The sequence below is a fragment of the Amphiura filiformis genome, chromosome 6 (genome assembly GCF_039555335.1).
Source record: "Amphiura filiformis chromosome 6, Afil_fr2py, whole genome shotgun sequence".
NCBI classification, from domain to species: Eukaryota; Metazoa; Echinodermata; class Ophiuroidea; order Amphilepidida; family Amphiuridae; genus Amphiura; species Amphiura filiformis.
In genome coordinates, this window is record NC_092633.1 from 16,835,725 (window position 1) to 16,863,651 (window position 27,927).

General features: G+C 36.8%; 1 protein-coding gene across 1 annotated transcript; it reads right to left on the reverse strand.

Annotated features, from left to right (window-relative positions):
* Positions 1–55: 55 nt before the first annotated feature.
* Positions 56–27,840, reverse strand: LOC140155074 (DNA replication licensing factor mcm7-like). Its single transcript, XM_072177761.1, has 16 exons — positions 27,622–27,840; positions 14,649–14,734; positions 13,703–13,871; positions 12,830–12,959; positions 12,161–12,341; positions 10,846–10,907; positions 10,220–10,400; positions 8,732–8,809; positions 8,278–8,359; positions 7,603–7,734; positions 6,391–6,686; positions 5,575–5,756; positions 4,472–4,555; positions 3,603–3,771; positions 3,166–3,275; positions 56–1,532 (listed from the first exon to the last, which is right to left on the reverse strand). The coding sequence occupies exons 1-16, from the start codon at positions 27,650–27,652 to the stop codon at positions 1,325–1,327; spliced, it is 2,181 nt and encodes a 726-aa protein (XP_072033862.1). The 5' UTR covers positions 27,653–27,840; the 3' UTR covers positions 56–1,324.
* Between the last annotated feature and the right edge of the window lie 87 nt (positions 27,841–27,927).

Sequence of the window (27,927 nt, forward strand, 5' to 3'; positions counted from 1 at the left end):
GCCCACTAAATGTCAAAATCTGATGGGATGCAAATAAAAAAGACACACAACTTCATTCTTTTTAAACTAAACTGTTCAAGTAAAGTTTTATGCACATGTATCAGAAAATGTATATACAAAAAAAACACCCCCAATCCCCCAACATTTAGAACTTTACAGATAATTACATCACTCTACTTACTGACTATTAATTCTTTGAACTTACAGCATTAAAAGTGTACTACAAAAATACATTAATGGAATTTTACCAGCAGTATTCGGCTTTCAATACAAATGTCACTGCCAAATATATTCTTTACTAATATTGGTATGGTTTTATAGCAACTTCTAAAGTTGATCTTTAACCAGTAATGAGTAGGTTGCCATGCTGGAACCAGGCAGGTATTAACCTAGGTAACAATATAGAATATTGACACTTATTTTTACAATGACTATTGTTTTACAAAGATTCTCTTACCTAATTTAAACAAGCCAAAAAGAAACAAAACATCTGTTTCTTATGACAATACCTCACAAAGCTCTTCAAGTTTCAGTTCCAAGTATCTTTAAAATCTATTAGTTTGAAACTGCAACATGCCACATAATGCGAACAGTAAGTGTAGTCAGCAAGATACCTTCAATAACATCATATTTCTATGGCCTTTTAGACCATTCTATCAAAAATTCACATTCTTATTTACTCACTTTAAAAAAAAATCACAAACATAAATATTACACTTGCATACTTTGATATAATTTTTTCAACTAGGGATGGCAAAAGGGTCAGAAGTTATAAGATGGATAGAAGTTATATCGGCACTTCTTGGAGCCCATCCAACTGCAACAGATTCTTAGCAATCCGGATTTTGCCCCTTTGATCCACCACGCTGGTTATGATTCCTATAATTCTGTATCTTTCAAATAACTCGTCGCTTAAATTGAGAATTTTGGCTTCAATGTATAAGATAATTTTGCTACATAAATGTTCAATTTCATAACTGTACACTACACCTTCCTGCTACTGCTTACCTCCACCCCATCAAAAAGAAGACCACATGCCATTTTGTTTTTAAATTCAAGTTATGGCACAAGTTCTGATACTTTCACTTTGTGGAGTTGGTGATGCAAGTGCCTTGTGTAGTCCCAGCAATTGTGGGCATCAATTATTTATGTACACAAATGTTATGTTTGTCGCATACATCACTTTAATACTGGACCAAGCTGAATACATAGTGTTATTTACTTCAGTTGACAAATTATATAATTGAATTTCTCAAAACAATCGTTAACAAAATATTATCCATTCCAGGTTAACTCAGTACTTTGCATAATTTTCTGCTGTCATTTACAAGAAATTGATCCACTTTCTGGCTTGGTCTCTCATCCAGACACCTAGTTCTTCATAAGCTTCCACAGTCTCTTCAAATTGGTCATTAGTGAATCCTTTGGCTAGCACAGCTTGCTTGGCGTGATCATATTTAATCCTGTTTGAATTCTTATCACTAGCATCATCTCGTACAATCCCATAGATGACATCTTCATATCGCTGAGCCCTAAAGAGGAAAGAGGACAGAAATGAATTATTGATATTGAGATTGATTCAATATAACTCTTAAAAACAACTGAGATTTCATGTCAAATGATAGATTATATTTCTTTTCTTAGTCACAAGGTCACTGTATAAAACGAGTGACTTAGAATAATGGTAGCCTGTTTGGCACCGATTTTCAAACGGATGGTTTGATGAAGAGGTCAGCAGACACACTGAACTTGGGTGTCTCAAGATTAGATCAGAGACTTTGCATTTAAAATCAAGAAGAGACATATCTTATCATGAAACTGGACCACACAACTTATTGGGCTTTAATCTATGTTGAAAATGAAAGACAGAAAACTCTTTGTATGTCAATGATTTATAAAGTAACAATATATTTCTCTTGCTATTGATAAGAACAAAGCTAGTGAACCATGTGTACTAAATGTTAGTCTTATAACATCTTTTTAAACGCTATAGAAAAACAATGAGCCAGAGAGCAGTTTAGAAACGGGGGTATACAGTTCATGAAGTGGGAGAGAACAGGGTAAAGTGATCAGATACCATGAGATAGAGTGATAGTCAAGCTGTGTAAATACAGTGCCAACCCCTGATAACACAAAATGCTTTTTAAGACCCAAGCATATATTCTATATATAAGAGTTTGGTTTCAAAACCCCTTACATCCATTCTCGGTAAAAATTGTTCCATTTAATTTAGTGAGTTTTTGCCTACAAATATTTATCACAGGCACAACAATTATGTATCATATGATAGAGGAAAGAATATACATGTATATTAATATTTGAGCATGGTCACTTTTGGAAGGTCACAGGCGTGTATACATTAAAACAAATTTTGACCAAGATGGGTGTAAGCGGTTTTGAAACCAAGCTCTTCATATTATGAAGACCTGATAACACAAAATCCTGTTAACACGAACTAAAATCCGAGGCCTTGGCAATTTTGTGCTCACAAGGTTCCACCCTACTAGGTTTGAGAGTGGCAGACCTGGGTCTTTGCATATATAGATAATGAAAGTCAATTCCCAATTACTATTTTTTGAAGATTAAGTAGGTGACTTTTTCATTATTCATCATTTTCAAATTTTCATTATTTGAGCTGGCTACTTGATGAAATACAGTATTTTGTACCCCAACTTTGCCAAAACCCAGCCAGTATGTGGTAAAAGATAGCATCTCAATGTTGCTACAGGTAAGTAGTTGATGTATTGGTATAGACTACGTTGCAGAATTGGTAAACAAGACTGCGGTGCAAAGTGTCCAAACCAGCATGTGGCAAAAAGGATTGCATGATACCTCTATATATCCATAAAAACATGCTTAAAATATGTTTTCTTGATGAGAAATAGTTTCAAATAGTTTTAGTTTCTCTAAAACTTGACAAAATATCAAATAATAAAATATTTGGAAATAATGAATTATTTTTTTCAGCAATATTGGGACTGGGATAGGTAACGGCAAACAGGGAATTGACTTTCATTAGCCTATCCTGTTCGAAAACCATGCATAACCATGATGTATTATGACCCAACTTGCCTCATTTTGGCTCACTGATTTCGATACGGATAAAAATGATTTTGTGTATATACAATACCACTGCTAGTGATTGTAATTAGTCCTTCATCTTACCTGGCTGTTTGATTTTGGCTGGCATTGAGAGATTCCTTGGACATCTCCATCAACCTCATAGCTTCATTTACATCCTCCTTCTCCACAACATCCACAAGACGAAGGCGAGCCTAGGAAAAAAACAAGGACAAATGTAAGGTCAAACAATGTGAATTAACAAAAAGAAATTATCATCATTACAAAATGCAGCACCAAAACTTCAAAATATCTCCCTGGCAGCATTGTAACAACGAAGCCACTCACTGGTTAGTAATGAATTTAGCCATTTTCACACAAATACCAGAAATCTTCACTTATTGACCTCAGATGACCTAGAAATACCCGTGCCATGTATGCAGTCGCAACCTGTGCAATGTTTTGCAGTTGTGTATGCCACTGAAAAAAAGTATACACTTGTTCTATACAGCATTATCCCGACTGTGATTGTGTAAACTTACCAGGGCTGTAGCCAGGCGCAGGATAGCCAGCAATGTCCTGGCTGATGTGAATGTTGCATCTTTGCTGTTGCGAGCTTCTTTACGCATTTCTACATAAGCTCCGGTGATATAGTCTGTAAGACCCTCTGGAATAACAGGAACTTTGGTCTTGCACAACGCAACATATCGCCTGAAATCAAATAAAAATATTCAGAAGAAATCAGTTAATATTTCTTATTTGCATTTTTGTCTGGTAGGCAAGGACACAAAGTACAGTAATTGGTTAACCCTGTAATACTGATTTACCAACCTAACTACAGTAGGAATTCCAACTGAATGAACACGGCTTTCAACAGATGTACTCGATCCAACCGCGATCATATATCACATTTTTCAAACTACAACACGAACGCACGACCTTGGATATAACACTAACAAATCAGGAGAGCGTTGAGATGATCGGATTCACTTCCGCGGCACTCACGCACAGTCGCACACGCTGGCATGCATCGCGCAGTGTACGCAAAAAATTGTCACGCTATGTCAGGCTGTGTTCATTCAATTGGAATTTCCACTATAATCAGCTCAATTTGGTTTCATAGTTTCCAGTTTATGCAGGGCAAGTACATAAAAAAAGTACTTAAAAAAGGTGAATTTCATGTCCTCTGTTCAATAGATGCATTTCTCTTTGTTTATTTTTTCATGAATTCTAAACACAAGTCTTCCTATAATTTCCCAAATGGTTTTCCTTTCCCAAAATATACAACATACCCACATAATGTAAACGTTGACAGTTGCATGCAAGCAAGTCACAAGTGCTTAGTCATAAACACACACTTTCAAGCTTGCATTCAACTTGCAATATCTACCCCTGGCTGGGGTTATCTTACCTCATAAGGTTCATATCAATAGGCTTGAATTGTGATGGTGGCTGTGCTGAATGCTGATGTACATAGGTAATATGTTGGGCCAACCTGTACAAGTAAAAAGATCAAATATTTCTTCAACTCAAAGACAACATATAAAAACAGGGAAAATCTGTTCCAACTGACCAGCAGGGAACCAAAGGATGGATCCAAAAGGATACACCAGTGTCACACTAGCAATGGATATAATTAACAGGGAAAATATGACACAACATCCAATGGGGGAGTAACACAAAATATATAAACAGAGTTAAAAACCCGACATTTCGAAAAGACAAAACTTTTCCTTTTCAAGGAGTAAAAAAGGATACCTGCTCTCAATATAGTGGAGACCAGCTCTGATCATAAAAAGAAGAAGATAAAAAGCTGCATTGACTAAAACATTGATTAAGCAGCAGAAAAAGAAAAGTTTTGTCTTTTCGAAACGTCGGGTTTTTAACTCTGTTTATATATTTTGTGTTACTCCCCATTGGATGTTGTGTCATATTTTCCGTGTTTTTAATTTCAAAGACGACAACAACAACAACAACAACAACAACAACAACAACAACAACAACAACAACAACAACAACAACAACAACAACAACAACAACAACAACAACAACAACAACAACAACAACAACAACAACAACAACAACAACAACAACAACAACAATAATAAGGAGAGTCTCAATACTTTTTAGGCAAACTGCATAGCCTGGAAATAATCTGGAAGATATTAGAGGCTTTGGAGAGCGGTGACATGTCAGCAATTAATAAATGGTGCTGCTTTGTAGGAGGGATCTAAGATACAACAATGGTGACATCGGCTCTCTTTGAAAGTTACAAAAGTCAGATATTCCAAAATGAAGTCAAATTGTATTTGTTCAATGCTAAATTCAACAAAAAATGGGATCCCTTCTCATCATTATGTGATAAAATGTAATTTATCAAATTACCATCCAATTTAAAATTTGGCATAGTAACATATGCAATTATAATGTATTATTTGAGTCACCTACTGTTTTAGTCATTGTCCTTGACATTACTTTTGAAAAGGTGAATGAATTATCAACATTTCTCCCTACCTTAGATCATTCTCCCTATCTGGTTTATCCTGGATCAGCCACAGTAGATCAAAACGTGACAGCAAGGCTGCAGGTAGTTGGATATTCTGCTCCAGCGTTCTTTTGGGGTTATAGCGACCATATGCTGGGTTAGCTGCTGCCAGGATTGATACGCGGGCATTCAGGGAAGTCATGATGCCAGCCTGGAATAAAATAATCAAAAGGAATTTATGTTGCATCCTCATTCGCCTTCTGGAAGTAACCAACACAATTTTCTTAATTATTTTAACTACAAGAACATATGAGCCTTCATAGCAGCTTCCTTAAGTATTTGACTCAGGAGTTGTTGTAATATTCCTTTTTATTTCATTTTCAGGTTTTATATTTGAAAACGATTTGTAATATTTTAATTTTGATTGAACTTGGGAGAGTTCATTAGCACATATCATATTCCATATCTAGACTTTGTTGATCCTATAAGGCAAAAATTTTAATTCTTTCGTTTCTACACACATCAATCAGTCCCAGCTTACGATAACGATAATTCACATAAGTGTACACAAGCCAATATGTATCAATCCACGATGTTATGAGTCTCGCCACTGCATTTAAAGTTACCTAGTTCCCTCACTGCCCAGGCTTCGCCATAATTGTGTCACAAGAGGCAAAATAAAGTACCTCCAATCATTTTTTCACACACCCAGCAAATTTTTTAATTTACAGAGTGTGCTTGTGTGTACTTGGTAATTTATTGCACCAATTTTCAGAGCAGCAAAGCAGCAGTTAAGTATGAAACTAGCATTAAGTTGCAACAAAAATTCATTCTTCAAAACTCACCTTGGCAATTGAAATAGTCTGTTGTTCCATTACTTCATGAATAGCTGTCCTATCTGTGTCATTCATCTTATCAAACTCATCAATGCAACACACGCCTTCATCAGCTAATACCAGAGCACCTCCTTCCAGTACCATCTCATTAGTAACAGGGTCCTTCATCACAGCAGCCGTGAGACCGACTCCTGATGATCCTCTGCCTGTGGTATATTGACTCCTTGGAGCAAGTCTGTCAATGAAACCTAGCAGCTGACTCTTTGCAACACCAGGATCACCCATCAGACAAATGTTGATACTTCCTGCAGGAAAATAAAACAAATAAAGCTTAGCTTCCAGTTCCTTCATGTCCAGTGAAGTGGTTACATCAAAACTCCCTGGCAACTATCATGCACCTTTACGAATGACAGTACATGCGGTAGATTCTGCGTGGCGATCATTTTGATCATGGTTCATGACTCATCCAGTTAGCATAGTAGGACACTACACATTTGAAACCCATTGAATTGAAATCTTGTTCATAATTGGTTTGGATCAGAAGCAAAGTTGCTCATCACTGATTGGTCAGCATTGGTATGTACAACATCATATCCAAAACCAATATGAAAAAAGGGGGTGGTATGTGGACAGATTGACCCTAGGAAAAATATCATGAGTGAAATCAGGACGAAAAACATTTTATCAGCCTGTTTTGTAACCTATCTCCCTTTCAACCAGGATAAATTTCGAAATGACCATGCTTTTGTAGCATTGAAACAATAGGCCTGTTTATGCACTTGTGTGAAACAAACATGAGCCTGCTCTATATGCTGATTTTACAGCTCTGCAACTGACCCCCCCCCCCTGAACATGAAATAAACGAGCATACTAAATAATGCAATCTTGAGGAAAGGTAGTGTAGCAAATATAAATCCCTTGTCAATCGATTTCCATCCTTTGGGAAAGTTTCCTTCAAAACTGTAATTATGACAAGATCTTGTCCATGGAGGCCCAAAGACGGCAAATTTGAAATTGATAAAAAATTGAGGAAAAAACAATAAAATACATATTAAGAAAATACACATCACATCAAAACTTAACTTTAGAACCAATTATGCTAGACCTTTTGTGTTTCCAGTATATGATAGCCTAATGTTTGTATGTGGTGATAATTATAGTACCGCAACTCAAAATGCCTCCTTTGGCCTCCAGATTGTGACAACATTTTAGTCAACATACCTCTAATCTTCATTCCTTTCGGTGATCTGTCTACACCCCCAACCAGCAATAACAGTAAGGCTTTCTTCACATCCTCATGACCGTAGATCTCTGGTGCAATGGATGATGCAAGCTTATCGTAGAAATCCTCCTCTGTAAACAGTGAAGAAAAGACACCAAATAATTTGTAGTATGATTCAACATTCCGTGTAGCATTAATTGAATACATTCACTAAATATTACCCGTCTTTGGATCTAATATCTTTACCTACTTTCTCTGTTCTATTCTGGTTATTAATTACACATTGTTCTCACCCCTCAAAAACCTGGTTTGGATCAGAAGCAAAAAATGCTAATCACTGATTGGTCAGCTGAAACACGGATATGCTGTAGAACATCATATCCAAACCAATGAGACCAAGATTGCCCACATGTAGATTTGAAACACTTGTATCCTCTTTACTTCTGCTATACCATTTTTCACACTGATGTGGCAGTGATGCTACATATATGTACGCTCAAAACATCTGCCTGAATCTGATAGATGTTACTGCCACACCAGGGTGAAAAATGGTACTTCGTGAGTAGGATACATGCATAAGGATATGCAGACTTGTCAAATCTCACAGGAGTACTTTGTTATCACTGAGAACATTTCAACAAGACAACTTGATTGACACATTCCCGCCAAATTACCTGCAATTTGTTGAATCTCTTCTTCTGAGAGCTCCTGCAGGGTCATCTCTGCATCTGCTGCTTTATTCATCTTCACAATACTCTGAAATGTTGTAGAATTATGACAGGTATGAGACAGAGGTTCAATCAAAAAAGAGGAAAAGCACCAAAAAGGAGGAAGAATCTCATCCCTGTTAGGCTGTTATGAAGTTCCTTGTAAATTGTGCAATTAACGAAAGCCTAAATTTATGAAAACATACACTACAAAGGTGCAAATGTTGCTGATTTTATCTCCCTTGTTAAACAAACTTGATGAGAGAAACATTTGCCTTGACCATTTTATGCATGAAAATATATTTTCTTAAAAAAACAATTGTGGTCAATTGCCTGTAGCACACTGCACTCGGGAAAGATAACTTTTTTTATATCCAAAGCAAAGCAATTTCTGACTGATCATTAATTGATGGTTACTTACATGTGCTTCCATGAATGTCTCCGACAGCAGACCCTGTGCCATCTGTCTAAAGCCTGTCCTTAGCATAGGTAGAAATATCTAACAGGCACACCAAGTCAAAGAAATGTAACACAGGAACTGTATTTTGTATCTAGTATGGTCACCTATAAAACATCGCTAACATTTTACAGAGACAAGTGCGAGACTGGGGGTCAAATAGGGGTAGAATTTTGTCTCGCATGTTGAGAATCCATTTGGATTCTGGTAACAGCATTTTACAAGAATCTTTACATTCTCCCCTATTTACTCAGTGTGTAGGCTCAAAAAATCTACAAGAATCTCTTTAGAGTCACATGATTCAGTTTTAGATTTCTAGGCCCGAATCTAATAGCCAAATAGTAGCCCAACTAGTTGTTTCTACGGGACAGGAATGTAGTGTCAGAAAGTTGTTAGCACTATTAGTTTCTATAGGACAGGAAATGGACACAAGTCGCTGGGAAAATATTCAAAAATCGCCCCACAGGAGCTATCACATCACATGTTTGATACATAGGCGTAGATCCCGGGGGGGATGGGGGGGATTTACCCCCCCCCAATATTTTGCCAGGGGATGGTCCATGCAATCATACCTCCCAATGCTGACGCCTAATAATGGGTTTCTGACCAAATTAACCCCATATTTGCCCATTTTAGCCCCAAAAGTGCAAATTTTTGCGCGCTTTGCGCGCATTCAACCTACTTTTACACCATATTTCATCAGTTTAGCTTCAAAATAGCAAAAATTTTCGCGCGCTTCACTCGCATTTATATCATAAACTAATTCTGTCGCCAAAGGGTGCTGGATTGACTATACTTCAAGATTTTTTTCCAACTTCATCCCCCCAATGTCAAAAAGAAATCTACGCCACTGGTTTGATAACCCTGAATGCAAGAGCAAAGTATACCAGGAGCTGTAAAAATGAGCAATTAGACATTGGGTGTCTTCTGTGTTGCCTGCTGTGACAAAATCCTTTAAAAAAGTAATGCAATACTCAGCATGTCTATTTCCCACTGTTCAATGCAAAATATTTTTGGTTTACTGCTGTGTAACCGTTGGACAGGAGTTTTAACACAAATCTCTCAATAAAATCAGTGAGATGCTTATAAATTGTTTTTGTAAAAAACAAGCACACACACACAAACCTGACCTAATTTTTGGCAAGTTTCAGATTTGGTTGCAGAAAGCAACAACACATTTTTTGGGAGGCTTATTAAAGGTTGCCTAACAGAGCCTTTTCTGGGCCACGTTTCACATAGCAATATGACCTATCTTTCGATTAATACACATGAAGCCCTATGAAATCAATAGTAAGATCGATCATATGGCTTTGTGAAATGGGCTCCTGGTACCCCTTTTCTACAAATCTGAAATCTTTGGTGATCTTTTAAATTTACAAATAGCATTGATATATAATTTCCTGTGTGGTTTGTGATCCGCATACACAATTGTTTCATACATAAAAAGGATACACCAGTGATGCTGACATGATCCCCAGGTTGAGTCTGTCTTGTCGTCTCACCACGTGATAACACAGTCATACTGCGCGGGATGTTACCGACTGGAACTTGGTCACTGTGTTCTTGGATTTTGATCTCCTGAAACTTGACAAATTTGGAGCCACGGGTCTGGAGGTATAACCTTCCACCTGATCTGAAATGGTTAGAATTACCATATAAAAGTTAGTATTGATCAAGACCACAGGTAAGGTGAAGATCAAGGAGGCTATCCAGATAAATGTGCCATTACTAAAGAAAGGAGTGGGCAAGTAGTAACCTTTGAGAATCTATGTCGTCTAGGTCAAAAGAATGATCAAAATTAACATAAATTTTAACCCCACTGAATTTAAATTTGGTTCATATTTGGTTTGGATCAGAAGCAAAGTTGCTCATCACTGATTGGTCAGCATTGGTATGTACGACATCACATCCAAACCAATAAGAAACCAGGGGGTGAAATGTGGACAGATTGACCTTTGGAACAAACTGGAGAGGTTAGAGATGGAAATGGATATTAGATATGGAAATATAATAACTTCCATTGATATTGTTTATGTCCCAAGAACTCACTATAAAATATTAATATCATTTAAACTTACTTATTCGTTGTACATTCTTGACCAGGACACATTAATAATGGCATAAAACTTGGAGAATTAATCTGTAAAGTAAGAACAATTAAAAAGTTTTAAACTAAACACATTTTTTTTCACTTGCAAATTCAGATAAATGCAAGAATGAAATATATATAAAACAAAAATAATGATAACAATAAATATTGGAATTATTCATTCCAGGGACCCTTGACCCCACATTAATTTCTACAGACAATAAAGAATTGAGGTGTACCAACGCCCTTTCTTGCACAAAATAACATTATGGATTATAAAGGTTAGCATGTGGCCTACCAAACTGTTTGAACTTCATAAATGTGGCCCTTGGATCAAAAAAGTTGGCTACCCCTAGTGTAACAGAATACACTTCGTACATGTGCCTGGAGATAGGGCTTTGGGCTAATTGAGATTAGTAAAGGGTTAGGATTAATAATCATCAAAATAATGAAAACCTATAAAGCACCTGTATCCATAAACTGAATAATGCTTGTGGCCTTAAGGGAACTGGAATGAGCGTTTCGACAGTATTTTTTGTGGGACATCAGACCTATCTAATTGCATTCTGAATACGAAGAATGTCTTTCTGATATCAAATAATTTTCATTTTATGAAATTCACGATCTAATACAAATCTTATGGCAAATTATTAAAATTTGATATTTTTCACATTTTTGAGATATAACAGTCCTCTAAGTAAATTTTATAAATTTAATGATATAGTCTTAAAGTGTATGTAGCTGGGAGGAAAAGCCGACGATCAATTGAAAATTTTGACCTTTTATATTGAAGATACGGATTTTTTCCCAAAAGACCTTTTTATTTTGGTGTTTTGGAAAAAAAATCCATATCTTCAATACGAAAGGTCAAAATTTTCAATTGATCGTCGGCTTTTCATCCCACATACACTTTAAATATAAATCATCAGATTTATAAAATTTACTTCGAGTACTGTTAAATATCAAAAATATCAATTTTTAATGATTTGCCATAAAATGTGTATTACATTGCGAATTTCATAAAATAAAAATTATTTGATATCAGAAGGACATTCTTCGTATTCAGAATACAATTCGATATGTCTGATGTGCTCTAATGTCCCACAATAAATACTGTCCAAACGTTCATACCCCTTCCCTTAAAACACTAAAGACTGTACTCTGATCTGAGACTATTCTATGTATTGCATGATGATATCTTGCGCTTTATGTTTATGTTTCCTTTGAAAATATGTATGAAAACATGTTACGGGGAAACAAATTGTGAAGATGTCCGTAAATCAAATAACTGCTCAATGACTTACAGGTTGATATGTTTCTGCACCACATTGGTCACACGTATACGTTGCTACTGTCATCATAGGTTTCACTTCTGTACACCGTGTCACAATACCACGTACATTCACCAGCTTGCCTATATTATTTGCTTTGACGTCACGCACCGATAGACCCTTCTGCTGTGATGGAGCCTTGAAGTAGATTTCACTGTGTAGAGGTGAAAAAATGTATGGTTCATTTTAGATCATTTTAAACATAGATGAAATGACTATTCATTCATTGCTTCCAAGATGTGAAAACTGAAAACATTTTAAATTTGCTTGTTACTAAAAATCTTGGGAATTCCAAGGCCAGAGAAATCAAGAAACTCATTGCTGGAAAAAAGCATTTGGAAAAAAATTCTACTATTCCCAATAACAAATAAAAAGAGATAGTGTAAAATTTGGCTGAATAGAAGTGTAAAATTTGGCAAACAAACATTTTGACTTTGTAAAATTATAACATTTGGAGGGAAATTTTGCTTCCCCAAATGCGGAAATAGATGAGAAATTGTGGTAAATGTTGCCAGTTTTGAGTGAAATTTGGCTGATTCCTTAAGCATTTTTTTTCTAAACCTACATTTGCAGAAGAAAAAAAGTAGGTCTAAGTAACAGTATGAGATAATTATGACAAATTAATCTATGGTGACAACTTACAATCTTCTCATGAGCTCTGCTGGGAATTGGTTCCTTGCGTCTTGTGGCTCTGGTGCATTGGGTCCACGTAACCTCTGCTCCATCAGCAACCTGTGTTCTATGTATACATCTAAGGCATCTTTTGAATATTCTGATGGAAGGGAAGAAAATTGAGAAAAATATTTTACACAATTCAGTTTGTGAGACTGCATCACATTTTACATAGTAGTATTTCAATTTCTGATGAGTGCACTCTTTAAATGCAGAATCTTGAAATTGAGTACAATTACTTTCAATACATTTGTCTCAAGTCACACTTATGTCTACTCTAAATGACAGAGGTCGCATTCTTGCGCTGTCTGCCGCCTGTGCACCCCTTACTTTTTGTTTTGGACCCCTTAAATTACAAGCTGAAATTGACCAACAGGTCCGATCAAAACTTCATGGACCCTTTAAAATTTTACGATGCACAGAAGCTTTTATAAATAATGTAATTCATTGCAGAGTTGCTCATAAAAAATTTGTCATTGTCGATACAAAAAATGAAACCAATTATGACACAGAAAACCTAAGAAATCTTCTGAATAGAGCATTCAAAAATCATGAAAATCGGTAATTGACAACACAATAACAATAATATCAACCTTAACAAGTTATCACATATTCCTGGTTGCGCATGCACAGGTCACAGGTGATCAGCCATCTCAACATGTATTTGCTACATGACATCGCTTTACGGCAGGAACTTCGTACCGGACCCCATAAGATTCCTCACTGGCCCCTTAAATATGGGTTTTGCAGGAAAAAAATCAACTTAGCATTTTTGAGGTCACGCTACCCCTGCTAAATGATTTTGAAAATTAAATGACCCAACAGTTGTAACCTTGCATGTACTTACATCTCTATCCTTATATTCAGGTAGCATGTCCTGTACGGCATCAGCAAATAAGTTGGTATAGCGTCGAGTGTTCTCCTGAATAGCTTCTGCCAATTCTGGGTCTATCTCATTGACATCATCTAGATCAATGGTGAGTGCCACCTGCTCACGATGGGCTAACTTCACCTGCAAGCAAACGATGCAAATTGGTTCATATGATAATGATACTGAATGAAACTGATAATAAACAACAAATCTGACATGGTCAACTCATGCGAAAAATGAACAACTTGACTTGCTTTTTGGAAGATTTAAAATAACTAGCGGGACACCCGCGCTTCGTGCGGGTCCCCGCTAGATGAGTAAATGGGAGCGTTTACTAAAAAACAGGAGGAATTATTGAACAGGTAGACTCATTGAAAAGGTAATTTTTTTATTTTTATAAACCTGTCCCTTCTTGAATTTCCTTTTTAGCTTCTTTTTTTCAGGTTCTTTTACATGGGCATTTTATTTCCATCGATGGCGTAGTGCTGCGTTACCAGCGCCGTATCGCTGCGCTACGCGAGCGGCTTGGCGTTAGATACGCCCTTGCGACGCGCGTGGCTAGGTTAGCAACTGACTACTTTTCTTTGTTTACCTAGGATAGCAACCAACCATATTTTGCCTGATTTTGAGGCAAATTCTTGACCCTTTTCAACCAAATTTTCGCATTAAAATTACTGTCTTGGTATATTCCTCGATCTCCGTATAAATTTGTTGACATTTTGGATCGAAACTGATTGAGCCTTTGATGTACTCACATCTAGATAGATATATACGTACAACATTAGCCTATTTATAGTAAGATTTACTTGTCTGTTGAGCATCCAACTCAATATTGGATTGGATATTGTGTTACTATTTTTCTACAAAAAAGCTGCCTTATAGTACCGTAGTCTGTAGTACAATAATTATAATACCTACCAGTTGACTGCCATACTTGAAGTTCTTGCCTTGCTTAACATCGTCACCTTCTTGGTAAAAATCTGACAGGAAACTACGACATTTGTCTGTAAAGTTTAAGTAAAAAAAACAATACAAAAATAAGTAAATGGTTCTTGTGCATGTACCATTTATTATTGCTATTCATCACAAGTGGTACCGTAGACAATTTCGCATACATGTAGCATTAATGTACACCCATCGAATGTGTGTCATCAGCCCTCAGATCGGCCCTCAGACACACACATACAGGCATAGAGTTCTGCAGTAGCATGTTTTGTTGACATTTTGTGTAATGTTTACATCCATGACAATTTTATCCAAAATTATGTGATACTTGTAAACAAGGATCATGTGAAACTTGTATCATGTGGGAAATTGGTGTAGAAAATGCTGGTTCCAGTTCCACAGAAATAAAATGGAACAATCTACAAACATCTGAATTACAGAGCGATTCTCTTCAAATTGCCAAAGGATTTATCTTCAACACACCAAGAGAGAGGTTGGATGAAATCACCTCCTTTGACAAGTGTGATGCAGGCAGTATATTGCTTATTATGATGAACTTTGCTCCATTTTTGGTATCCAAAGAAAGTAGTAAACAAATCCAGCAGCAAATAAGTAACAATAGAATTCAGGGCATCAAAGTTAAGGAAGCCATTGGAAAAGTTAGTAAAGGTGATTATTGATTTTTTAGCATTTACAAAACCTTACTGTATTTGATTTACTAGTAAAGCAGATGCAGGGTTAGTTTATTGTGCATCCGCAGTATGCCAACACTGGCACATCTTCAACAGGAAGTTCACCAGTGTGCAAGGGTGCAATTTTGTTGAACTTTACCTGAATCAAAATTGATTTTCACAAACTCATCTTGAGAGAGTCAAGTTAACTTTGTACCCAGTGTGGAATATATGCATGATAATAAGAGAATCAAACCACAAACTAAGTTTAGCCGCATCCTTGAGATGAGTGCATGTTTTAGTGATGGTGTATCCTTATGATGTGGATGTGGATGCAGTGTAATAATATAGTGTCCCACTATCAAAGTCTAATATATGTGTATTATGAGGTTAAGGTGGCTGTGTACTCTCAGACATGCATGTAGTAAAAGTGCAATAACTTTGTAATTATTCGCATAAAACATATAAAAGTATACATTTTTATGAAGGCAAGACATCAATAAATCTTAATATAAATACAGATTTGGGGTAAAAACAAAAATTTTGAAGAAAATCACAAAAACGTGAGTTTTGGCAATATTTGTTAGGTACATCATAACAAAAAACACTCTTTCCAAAATATTTTATTTTGTTTTAGCTCAATCTTGAGGCTCCATTCCAAAAACGTTTTTTAATTTTTTGATATTGGCCTTATTTTTTGAGAGATATTGACCATATAAGGCATCAAAATGAACTTTTTAAAATTCAAAAACGCCTATTTGCAAAAAAAAATGATGCCCAAAATCGAAATAGACCAAAATATAAAAAAATGAGAAAACCGTTTCTTGAGTCGATCATGCTTTTTACGATGATCATATTTGCTTACCTATAGATGCTGTATTATTTTATTGAGTTATCGTAGTACCTAAATCGTCATTTTACCGAGAAAATGAACATTGAAATAATGGCCGTTGAAGTTTAAAGTGGTCACATTTTGCACTTTCATCGAATCTCACAGGAGAATGCGACAGCTTTCGCTTTTGTAACTTATATCACGTGAACATCGGGCAAATCCACAGCCCCTTCACAAGTTTGCGCGAAATCCATTCATAACTTGATATTTAAATCGGGGAAAGAACTTGAAAAACCCACATTTTATCAGCTAAAACGGAGCCATTTGACCACTAGGTTTTTGTGAAATCAGTGCTTCCGTGGTGTTTCCATAAGATGCGCCACAAGATGCAAATAAGCGTCGCAGAGTATCGTAAGTTAACAAATTGCGCGATACGCAACGCGATGAGTTGTTGCGCGCGTGTACCTTGCTGGTACAACAAAGATTTTCTTTCCTTTTCAATTTCAAACATGAGTGGAATAGTGAAATAAAATCCTTAAAATATTGCAGTTGGAGTTTACAAATCTGGATTTTCATTCCTTGTATTTATAAAAACATAACAAGGTACAAACATATCATAAAAACTTAATTTTGAGAAAGAAACAATGTCTATAGTACACAGCCGCGTTAAGATTTCTGTGTGTAGTGGAAGTGGATGTGGTATATTTTAGGCTCCAAAGGGGTTAAAAAAAAGGAAGACTGTAAACCTAAAAATACCTTTTGAGAATGTGCCTGTGTTGGTGATAGTAAGGGGAGAGTAATGGAAGAGAACATGGACCTTTTCTGACTTCATTATTTCTAAAGTTTAAGACCAAATTATATAACACTATACATCAGAACTTCTCAACTAGTTTATTTGAAGTGTCAACTGGAAACTCCCATGTTTATTAAGGGAGGACTTTGTGAGGGAGCGTGTGCGCGAACAAGCGCATAGTGGGTGGGGTCCAGGGCCCACTTTTGGGCCCCTGGGTCCAGAGGCAAAGCCCTGGTGGGGGCAGCGCCCCAGCTCCTCACAGATTCTAGGGTTTTTAAAGGCTCAGATTAGGTATTTTTGCCCTGTTCTGTTCAAGATTTGGTGAAAAAATTAATATAATTACTGTGCGACACTTGACTGACTCCAAGTGGCATGCATAATACATTTTTGGATGAAAATGAGTTGAAGAATCCTATGGTAATGTCAGATTTAAACACTTTTTTACTACAAATTTTTTGTGACAATATACAAAAAAATATGTGTGGAGTAAGCTTTTTTCAGTTAGCTTTTCATAAAGTAAAGACGTGAAATTGGGGAAGGTTTTTGTTTTTTGGAAATTCCCCTTGTTCTCTAAAATATTGACAAAACACATGAAAAAGTCAAATTTGTCAGTCCATTCAGCAAAAAATTGCACATGATGGTATATTTTTGTTTAAAAAAATTAGAAAACCTTCCCTAGACTGAGATGTGCTCTAAACCATAGTGCAAAACGTTTAACGTTTGCTTACATATGTTTTGAGTTATCTTGGCACAAAAATCGTGCAACGTTGTCAAAAGTGCACTCTGAAAAATCGATGTTTTAGTAAAAAATTTCAAAATTATGCACAAAATTGTGTGTACATTTAATTTGCTCAAACGTTCCTGGTTAGGTGGTCAAAATCAGAAAAAACATTTCTGCATTCAATGCTCCAGGACAGAGTTGCGGTTTGGCGGTGAATACTATTACTTGTATCACTGTTAATTGGGGATACGCACATCATGAGAAATTGCTGTGAAAAAGTGGACACGCAGGAACCTTGGTTATCCATAATTACTGGATGTAGGGTTTAAGATCTCAAATTACATGTTATAAACAAATCTTGGCATTTCCTTGATTTAAAAATTGGAATTTAGCCCGTTTTTAAACTTTGTTCTTACTGTATTGACATCCACAGCTGAACCCTGATCCCGAAGATGCAAAGAAAGATATGGCTGACATTGATAAGGTAAACAATACAGAATTCAGAAACTGATCAAACATAATGCATTGCAGCTTTAAAATAGACATATAATCATCAATGTATTGAAGTACTCTTCCTTTTTTAACCTTCATTCTTAAAAAAATGATGTAATTTGCTGGTTTTTATTTTTAGGTATATAAAGATGTACGGAATGCCTTGGCTCATTACGAACTTGTGAAAGACCTTCAGTTGGAGTCAACACAGCTGAAAGAAAAATTGCGGCACCTGGACGCCTTTGTAAACCTCATGGAATGCTTGAAGCATTTCACAGAGGAAGATGCAATTTTCTACACTCAGAGACAAACTAAATGAGGTACTGTTGCAAAGATAACAGTCATGAGTACTAAATTTACACACTCTTACACACACACCAGTGACACTACATGTAGGGGTGCGCATGTACTTGTATCCAAGAAATGTGGTACACTGCTTCTATCCAGGGGGGCACTTGCCATTAACAAGGGGATGTCATCTGTAAACATGGACTTTCAAAAAACAACCTAAACATTGATCAGAAAATAAACTCCTAAACAAGTATGGCAGATGTCTTTCAAAATCTAAACAAGTATCGGCATTAACATTACCTTGAGTAAATTATCCATTTTCCAACTCTTAAGGGGGTACTACACCCCTGGCCAATTTTTTTGCCTATTTTTGCATTTTTCTCAAAAATTATAGCACATTGGGGACAAGTAAGATATGTATATTATAGGGGCAAGGACTACAACTACTGCACTGGAAATTTTATTTCAGCACAGACACCAGTTGTGGAGTTACAGTCAAAAATGAGGGAAAACCAATATTTGATCAATAAATCAATAACTACTTGCTTTGAGTTGCTGAATTTTCAGTACAATAGTTATAGCCCTTGCCCCTATAATATACATATCTTACTTGTCCCCAATGCGCTATAATTTTTGAGAAAAATGCAAAAATAGGCAAAAAATTGGCCAGGGGTGTAGTACCCCCTTAAACCCATCCTTATACCAGGGATTTGAAAAAAGGTCGGAAATATATATGTGATTTCTTACAACGTTTTTCTCAAAGGACCCTTAAATTATTATGTGTGATCATCCGTGAGATCATCCGTGAATATGGACTTTCAAAAAGCACCCTAAATTTAAGTATAAGCATTGATCTGAAAATACATGCCTGAACATAGGGCAAGTGTCATTTCCTATACCCACTATTCGCCCTGAGATTTAATAGCAACATCATGATTTAAAGTTTTTAATTGTGAAAAGTGAATTATTTACTTCAGTTGCAGACAAAGCTTATGTTGTATCAATTGTTGAACAAGAGATTATATTGCTTTCCATGTACAGATTCCTAGTATGCCTGTGAACCAGGGAACTTTTCTTGAGGCTTGTCGGCCATCTTGGAATACATACGGGACCTTTTACATCTGGTTCGTACTCGAGCATTGCAATGGAGTGCTAAATCGTGCAGATAGCTGGCGCAGCGTGGTTCTGACATCGGTTTTGGTGCTGGGTGACGCCCCTTGAGACTTTATTGACCCATTATGTTCCCTTGGAGAACTGTGAGTATCGGTTTACTTATTTTAGCAATCTGTTTACTGCTTGACCATGGCGGGATTGTGTCGGATTTGAAGTGGAAAACAAAATGGAGGTCATCCGACATGGCGAGTCTAGCCGAGTAAACCCAGCTATTGGAACTGTTATAGTCAATAGTCAAGAGTATGCATACTGGAGAATTCAAACAACTACACCAAAATGGTACAATGATACTAATAATCTGAATGAGTCAAATGCCAAGAGAGTGTTAAATTACACAGGTTATCAGTTGTCATGCTTGTTTGATTACCGTACCTAACTGGAATTGGCCTCACACCAAATATGATTACATCCTTCAAATACAAATACCTACCAATACCAATTATTCTGTATCGTAAACGTAACAAAATGAATTGTGGTAAGAATGTTGTAGTGTATTTATGCTTATTGATACTGATGCAATCCGGAGACACTGAACTGAACCCGGGGCCTGGGCCTGTTTCCAAAGATGATCGTGATGCAAGTTGCTCTAAATTTCCATGTATCATCTGCCAAGACCCCTGCACTTGGACACAAAGAGCTGTCCAGTGCGATGAATGTGACGGTTGGTTCCACACACAATGTATGAGCATGAACACCGTCATGTATGAGGCTCTTGGTGGTTCAAATGTCTCCTGGATATGCTGCAGTTGTGGTATGCCCAATTACAGTACCTCCCTCTTCTCACAGTGGTCAATGAACATGTCTAATAGTTTTTCTGGGTTGGAAAACCTAAGTAGTGATGGTGCACCGTTAAGTCCACCAATGGCATCGTCATCTCCCAAACAACCTCAAAAACAGGGTGATAAACAGCAACTGCCCACAAACCAAAACAGGAAACCCCAATCAAAGGTTAAAAGACCTTTGAAAGTGTTGGTTATTAATTTTGGCAGTTTGAAAAACAAAGTGGCAGATTTTGCTGCTTGTTTGGACAGTCATAAACCCGATATTGTCATCGGTAGCGAGACATGGATCAACCCCTCTGTGAAAAGCGAGGAACTCATCCCTGCAGGTTACACAGCTTTCAGAAAGGACAGGGAAGATTCCTATGGAGGAGTCATTATTGTTCTTAAAAATGACCTTATCGGTGCTCATAGGATCGATCTTGATACTGCTTGCGAGGTAGTTTGGACTCAGGTCCAACTTGTTGGATGTAAGAACTTGATAATAGGATCATTTTATAGAACACCTGATAAAAAGGATCTCAATTATCTTAATTTGTTGTATGATTCCCTGGCCAAAATCAAAAGATCAAAAAATGATCATATTTGGTTAGGGGGGGACTTCAACTTGGGTGATATACAGTGGAATTCTCAATCTGTGCGTCAAGGTTCCCCAGTCAAAAACATCTGTCACCAGATGATAGATCTTGCGAATGACTTCAATCTTGAACAAATGGTGACGGAACCCACCCGTAAAAACAAAATTTTGGATCTGTTCTTCACCACCAATGCTACGCTCGTTGAGAAGTCCATTGTGATTCCCGGAATGAGTGATCACGATGGCATCGCTATGTTGATCATCAATACCTCTCCCAAACGTATCAAACAGAAACCGCATAAAGCCTATTTATATAATAAAGCTGACATGCCTGGTATTAAAGACGAGCTCAACAGGTTTAGCAATGAGTTTTGCAATAAGTCTCACACTAGTGGTAATGTCTCTGTAGAAGAGATGTGGTCAGAATTTAAGTCACATCTGAATACCACTATGGATAAATATATCCCATCCAAAATCATGAGCAAGCAAAATAAAACTCCCTGGATAAGTCCCAAGATAAAACGCATGCAACGGCGTAAACAAAGAGCCTACAACAAGGCCCGTAAAAGTGGTAATAGCTCTGACTGGGACAATTTCACATCAATAAGAAAGGACACACACAAGGTGACCAAATTCTCATACAGAAAATATGTGAGAGATGTTTGTCTTGATTCAAAAAAGCAATTTTGGTCCTTCATCAAAAATATCTCTAAGGACTCAACTGGTATTTCAGCATTAAAAGATCATGGTGCTCTAGTGTCAGACAATAAAGAGAAGGCTGACATCTTAAATAACCAATTTTGCTCAGTATTCACACAGGAGGACATTCATTCTATACCTAATCTCGCTCAAAATACAACACCACCTATCCCAAACATTACAATTCACACGCCAGGAATTGAGAAGCTTCTGAAAGACCTAAATCCAAACAAAGCCGCGGGGTTGATGGCATATCCCCAGAATTCTTAAAGAAGCTGCTCATGAACTGGCGCCCATACTTTCTAAGATTTTTCAAGCATCGCTTGATACTGGTGAACTTCCTTTAGATTGGCGTAATGCCAACATCTCCCGATTTATAAAAGGGTGACAGAACCCGAAGCGGAGAATTATAGACCAGTCTCCCTCACTTCAGTGAGCTGCAAAGTCTTAGAACATGTACTCCACTCACAAATAATGAAACACTTGGATTCTTACAACATACTCAATAAATTTCAACATGGATTCAGACGCAGGCCATTCCTGTGACTCACAACTTATACAAACTATGCATGACCTTTTCTTTTCTTTTGATAAACGATCCAGACCGACATGATAGTAATGGACTTTTCAAGGCGTTAGACACTGTACCCCACCATCGTCTTCTACTTAAGTTACAACAACATGGCATATCTGGCAATACTAATAGATGGATTTCAGCTTTTCTTCAGGACAGACAGCAGCATTCGTAGTGGGGGGTGAACATTCTCAATGGGTCAAGGTTCAATCAGGAGTTCCACAGGGTACAGTGCTCGGACCCCTTTTATTTTTAATTTATATTAACGATCTACCTGACAATATTATTTCGACCGTACTTTTATTTGCGGATGATTGTGTTTTGTATTCCAATATAACATCGACCAAGGACGCCACCAGACTACAGGACGACTTAAATAAACTATCCGAATGGGAAAGGAAATTGCAGATGCGATTTAACCCGCAGAAATGCTTTGTTCTCAGATTTTCTGGCTCAAAAACACCCATTGTCTCCAATTACAGTCTAGGGGGTACAATTTTACAAGAAACATCGTCTCATTCGTACCTCGGCGTTGAAATTTCACAAGATCTGAAATGGAACTTACACATAGCTAAAATCACCTCATCCGCAAATAGAACCATCGGCTTCATTAAAAGAAATCTCCACTCATGCACCAAAGATACGAAAGCAGCTGCCTATCTCACATTAGTAAGACCAACGTTAGAGTATTGCTCAAGCGTATGGGACCCATACACCAGCGAACATATACATGAGATAGGCAAAATTCATAGACGGGCTGCTCGTATGGTGACAAGAGATTATAATAGAGACACAAGTGCATCAGGACTCATACGGGAACTTAAGTGGGAAAGATTTCGCGGGTCAATACTCTTCACAAAGCCTTGGGGGGTCACCTGGCCCCAGCTAATCGCCAGACCAGAAGATCTTCAACAAGCTCATACATCCAAATAGCAACTCGAACTGAAGTGTTCAAAAACTCATATGTGCCCCGCACAATAAAAGACTGGAACAGTTTACCATCCACCATCCAGACCACCAAAGACAATAAGCAATTTAAAGAAAGCATCACCGTCTTCTTCAACAAAGAAGACGAAGAGACTAACGCGCCTACTTGCGCACTCACATCCTTTTCGTCTGGTTCCATACGGGACGTTGAAAAGTATCCAAGAGAAGAAGAAGAAGAATGATAAAAGAAGTTCAACGTGCAGTAACAAGTCCACTTCTACTTATACGCAATTTATATGGATGGATTGTTTGGTAGAAATAACACATTTTCAGGAGAAGTGAATATTCATAACCATTATGGTGAGTGAACCTCTGTCCTTATTTGTTTTGTGCTGAATAGCAGGCTTAAATTGTCAACTGATAAATGTATTGATCATGACAACAAAATATGTATAGTGTAACTTGTTTCCCCAAATGTGGTTTTATATCTTTGTTTCATATTTTATAAGCTTCAAGGGATGGCAAATTTGAATTCACCTGGCATACCTACATGTATTGGGTTGATTTTTAATGCTATATGGTCATTTTCACGGTAAAGGGTGTAACTTTGGATTTTTAACATTTTGATCCGTAGTGTTCTCATAAAGCCACAGAATTCCATGATTTTTGGCCACATAAGTCATCTAGTTAGCAGCTACCTTGAGTAGCATAATCATCTTTGGGAGTTACTGCGTTCAGTTTTAGCAGGCTTAAATGTACCTAGTATTGCCATTTTGAAAAACTATAAAAAACAGTAACATTTTTGTAAAACCCTGTGTTTTCTTCAGTTAGTTCATGGATAATTTTTCTTATCCTGAAAGTACGGTCATATGTTCAGTAAACACTGCCACATTAGATTTAATTGTGAACAGCCCTGTATTTTTGAGAACCGGACTTCGAGATTTGTCGTTTCGGAGGCTTCATTTTCCGTTAACAATTGTTAACAAACTTTGTGGGTATAGCTTTGGTTCATAATTCTTGGTTATTTCTTCACTTCTTCTTGATTCATAACACTAACAGTTGATATCTTAACTTGAAATGGGTAACAAAAATTAGTCGATTTGCAAGCTTTTAAAATTTTTATAAAATCTTGACTTCAAAGAGCCGTTTTTTCCGTTAACTTTTTGAAGCCTCCAAACAAACTGTTCAGCAAGCTTGGGCAAATATAAATAAAAGAGCTCATCCAATCTATTTATCAAAATGTAGCAAAGTAGATCCTCAAGTCACTTGTTTTTAAATCATGGAGATATATATCACCGTTTGAAAATGGGACCCAATACAAACTTTCCGTTAACAATTGAAGCCTCCGAAACAAACGAAGCCTCCGAAACAACAATAAGGTTAATTATCATCTATGCATATCTAAATTGGTGTGTTCCATATTGATATCTGCATTGTAATTGTTACATGATATGTGCAGAATGTCATAAATTTAAAAAAAATTGATATTATGGTTAATGTTTGAAAAATATACTGATACCCAAGAAAGCCTGTTTCGGAGGCTTCACCTGCAAATAACACCATACTTAACGAATGGGTGAAAAAATTACCATGTTATAAATCTACAATATCTGCCACATAGAATCATTGATTCAATACACACAAGAAAATAACAGCTTAGATGATCCCAACAGTGTTGTTTTCAAAAAAACTACTTCTGCAATGTTTAACCATTGTTAACATGAAGCCTCAGAAACAAAAAAAATGACTTGCTGTGATAATTTAATTTTTGTCACAACTGAAATTCAATACTTAGAAGCAAAGCATGAAAATTGGTAATTGTGATATTTTTGACCTATTTTTTCATGTCAACTTGAAGTAGTTAGCCAAATATTTTACTTTTATGATCACCTGTGTTGTTAACTGAAGCCTCCGAAACACAAATCGCTTGAATTGCCAATTCTAAAAATAACTTCAATTTCTGTGAAACTTGGCTGGGAGGTTCCTTTCATCAAGTAGTATTTGTACATGAAGTTAGACATTCAAATTATTTTAGGAACCCAATTAAAACTTAAAAATATGTATAAGGTTGGGAAATTTCCATTGCAAATGACCCTTGATGTTAAAATTTTTCAAAATTGCAATTACAAACATAGCAAAACATGGTATAAAATTTAACTTATATCTGTTGACTTACTTTGGAATGGAATTTCACATGTATTCCAGCTTTCATGTCATAATTTTCTGAGCTTATGTAAAATACATTTTTCTTAGATTTTAACCAAAATGTTATGGAAATGTCAAATTTTTATCAGAAATCAAAAGGTTTAAGCCTTGAAACATTATTTTACTGGAATTTAAGTTGCTTCTATGCATGATTACAGTAAACAGAAACATATTTAAGTGGTTTGAAATTTTGACCCTAAAAATCAAAAGTTACACCCTTTACTGTGAAAATGACCATATATGTAATCTACATAACCAGTCGTTCTCCTAGTGCTGTACTATTACGCTGACTTTCGTATTCGGCAAGGAGGACGATTTCGACCTCCTGGTTTGTTTACAAACAGAGAGGTAGACAAATGACCGCTCCGCTTGTCCAAACACTCAAGTATCAGAAGGATGGTCCACAATAGCGTGATTCACGTAACATGAATAGGGATTAAAAAGCTGTCACGTCAGGGGTCGCGCTAACCTGCGTTTCTGCGCGTACAGCGCATATTTTGAAGTTTGAGCGCATATATTAATTTTTGCATACCAGTTCAGGGGTTTTCATGCGCGCAGAAAAATGAAAACATGTGAAAGAAAATAAAAGCTTCGATCTCCAATATTTACGGCCCGTCCAGAAATTATGTAACATAAAATGCAATGTAACATAAATGTTCCAAGTGAAGTCGCAGTAGCATTGTAACATAAATTAAAAATAGAAATAAAATACACACGCCGCATATTTACACAGATTGCGATATTGTCTAGAATCACTGCTGATGAGTTATTGCAGTACTGAATGATGACACGTACGTGAGTTGGTAATTTCTAATTCTAGGGATCGGAAAGAAATGCTTGGCAGGTGGTGTGTAGAGATATGTCATCGGTGAAATATGACGCAATGATATCGGCCGTAGAAGAAAAAATGACAAAAATTTGCCCTTGAATTATGTTTTATAGTCAAAATACTCCAGGAATTCAGTAAATATCATGATATTTGACCTAAACTTGAACTCATTTGCAATGAAATGTCATTTTTTATTGAGTAAAGCATAGCTTCCATGTGCTTGCAATGGTGTTGAATTCTGCACTTTGCCGACATGGCAAGTTGAACTGCGCTTTTATGGAATTCGCGAACTTTTATGGCATAAAGCAACACTTTTATTAAAGTACACTGCTTGGGAACTTTCTTAAAAAGTGCGATAGTTGGTTAATAGCGAGAATCGCGGCATGAAAAGCGTGAGATTGTGTTTTTTGCCGGGCCTTGCTTAACTATATGGTACAGGTAACACATCATTTTTCATTGTAACCAAAATCACAAAATCTGATACTGATATATTAAAACGGTACATTCAATACTTGACAGATTAGAGAACCCCTCATTTTAGGATTTGAGCGCATATTTTTAACACTTTCAGGGGTTCAGGGTTCTGAGAACCCCTGGTTTTAAAACCTAGTGTTACCCTGTGTCACGTAGAACCATGTGCTTCTATTGTCCAATTTGCCATCAAGAGTGCATATGGAAACAGTTCAGACCCAGAACAAAATATTAATTTCTGACATGATCTTGTACTGGGTCTGAACTGTTTCCATATGAAATCTTGATGGCAAATTGGACAATAGAAGCACATGGTTCTACGTGACAGCTTTTTAATCCCTATTCAGGTTACGTGAATCACGCTATTGTGGACCATCCTTCTGATACTTGAGTGTTTGGACACACGGAACGGTTTTTTGTCTACCTCTCTGTTTGTAAACAAACCAGGAGGTCGAAATTGTCCTCCTCGCCGAATACGAAAGTTAGCGTAATAGTACGGCACTACATGGACCCGAGGGAGGGTCTAGGAGGGAGCAGATCCAAACTTGCTGCTGGGGAGAATCATGGACTAACAAAATACTCCGCAAACATATGTGACCCCTTTTAAACTAAAGTTTTAATGTTTTGAGTACATAGCTCAAACATTTTGCAATTTAGCTGGGTTTCCTGTTACTGTTAGTTTTGAAGAAAAAAATTATTTCTTGCCAACATTTGATTTTAAAGCCTGAAAGCATCACTACTAAACTAAAGATAGGCTAGCAGTCACTTGCGCACAAGCATGTTAAACATTGGATTTCATTTCTTGTGTACTGTATCATGTGTATGTACAATACAATAGCGTCGTACCGACGACCGGAATTAATGACCGTTTTTTTTAAGCTTCCATCCAAGTCGACCATCAAAAATTCTTACCTTTCTCGGCAACGTAATCCCTTGCTGGCATGATTGCAGACTTAATTTATCTAATAATGAAAACTAAAAGCAAGTATAAACTTATTAACGAAACCAAAAACTCAAAATATCCTTGTTTTCCTCGTTGATTGTGTCACTCGTTCAGCTGTATTGTCTATCGGCTCGCTCTGTTGTGTTACGAATGTGGCGCGAAACACGATCACGTGCAATAACCCCGCGATGGCATTTAACAGCCTCTGATACACACACACACCGATCTGTCTGTCGCGATGTGCAATGGCTAGTGAGAGAGCAACGTTATATACA

Bases quoted from the DNA above. Each gene is read 5' to 3' on its own strand.
- LOC140155074 (XM_072177761.1), bottom strand. From the start codon at position 27,652: ATGCCAGCAAGGGATTACGTTGCCGAGAAAG. The intron at 10,401-10,845 runs GTAAGTTTAAAT...TAACCATTTCAG, and splicing joins CAAGAATGTACAACGAATAA to ATCAGGTGGAAGGTTATACC. The intron at 5,757-6,390 runs GTGAGTTTTGAA...ATTTTATTCCAG, and splicing joins AGACTATTTCAATTGCCAAG to GCTGGCATCATGACTTCCCT.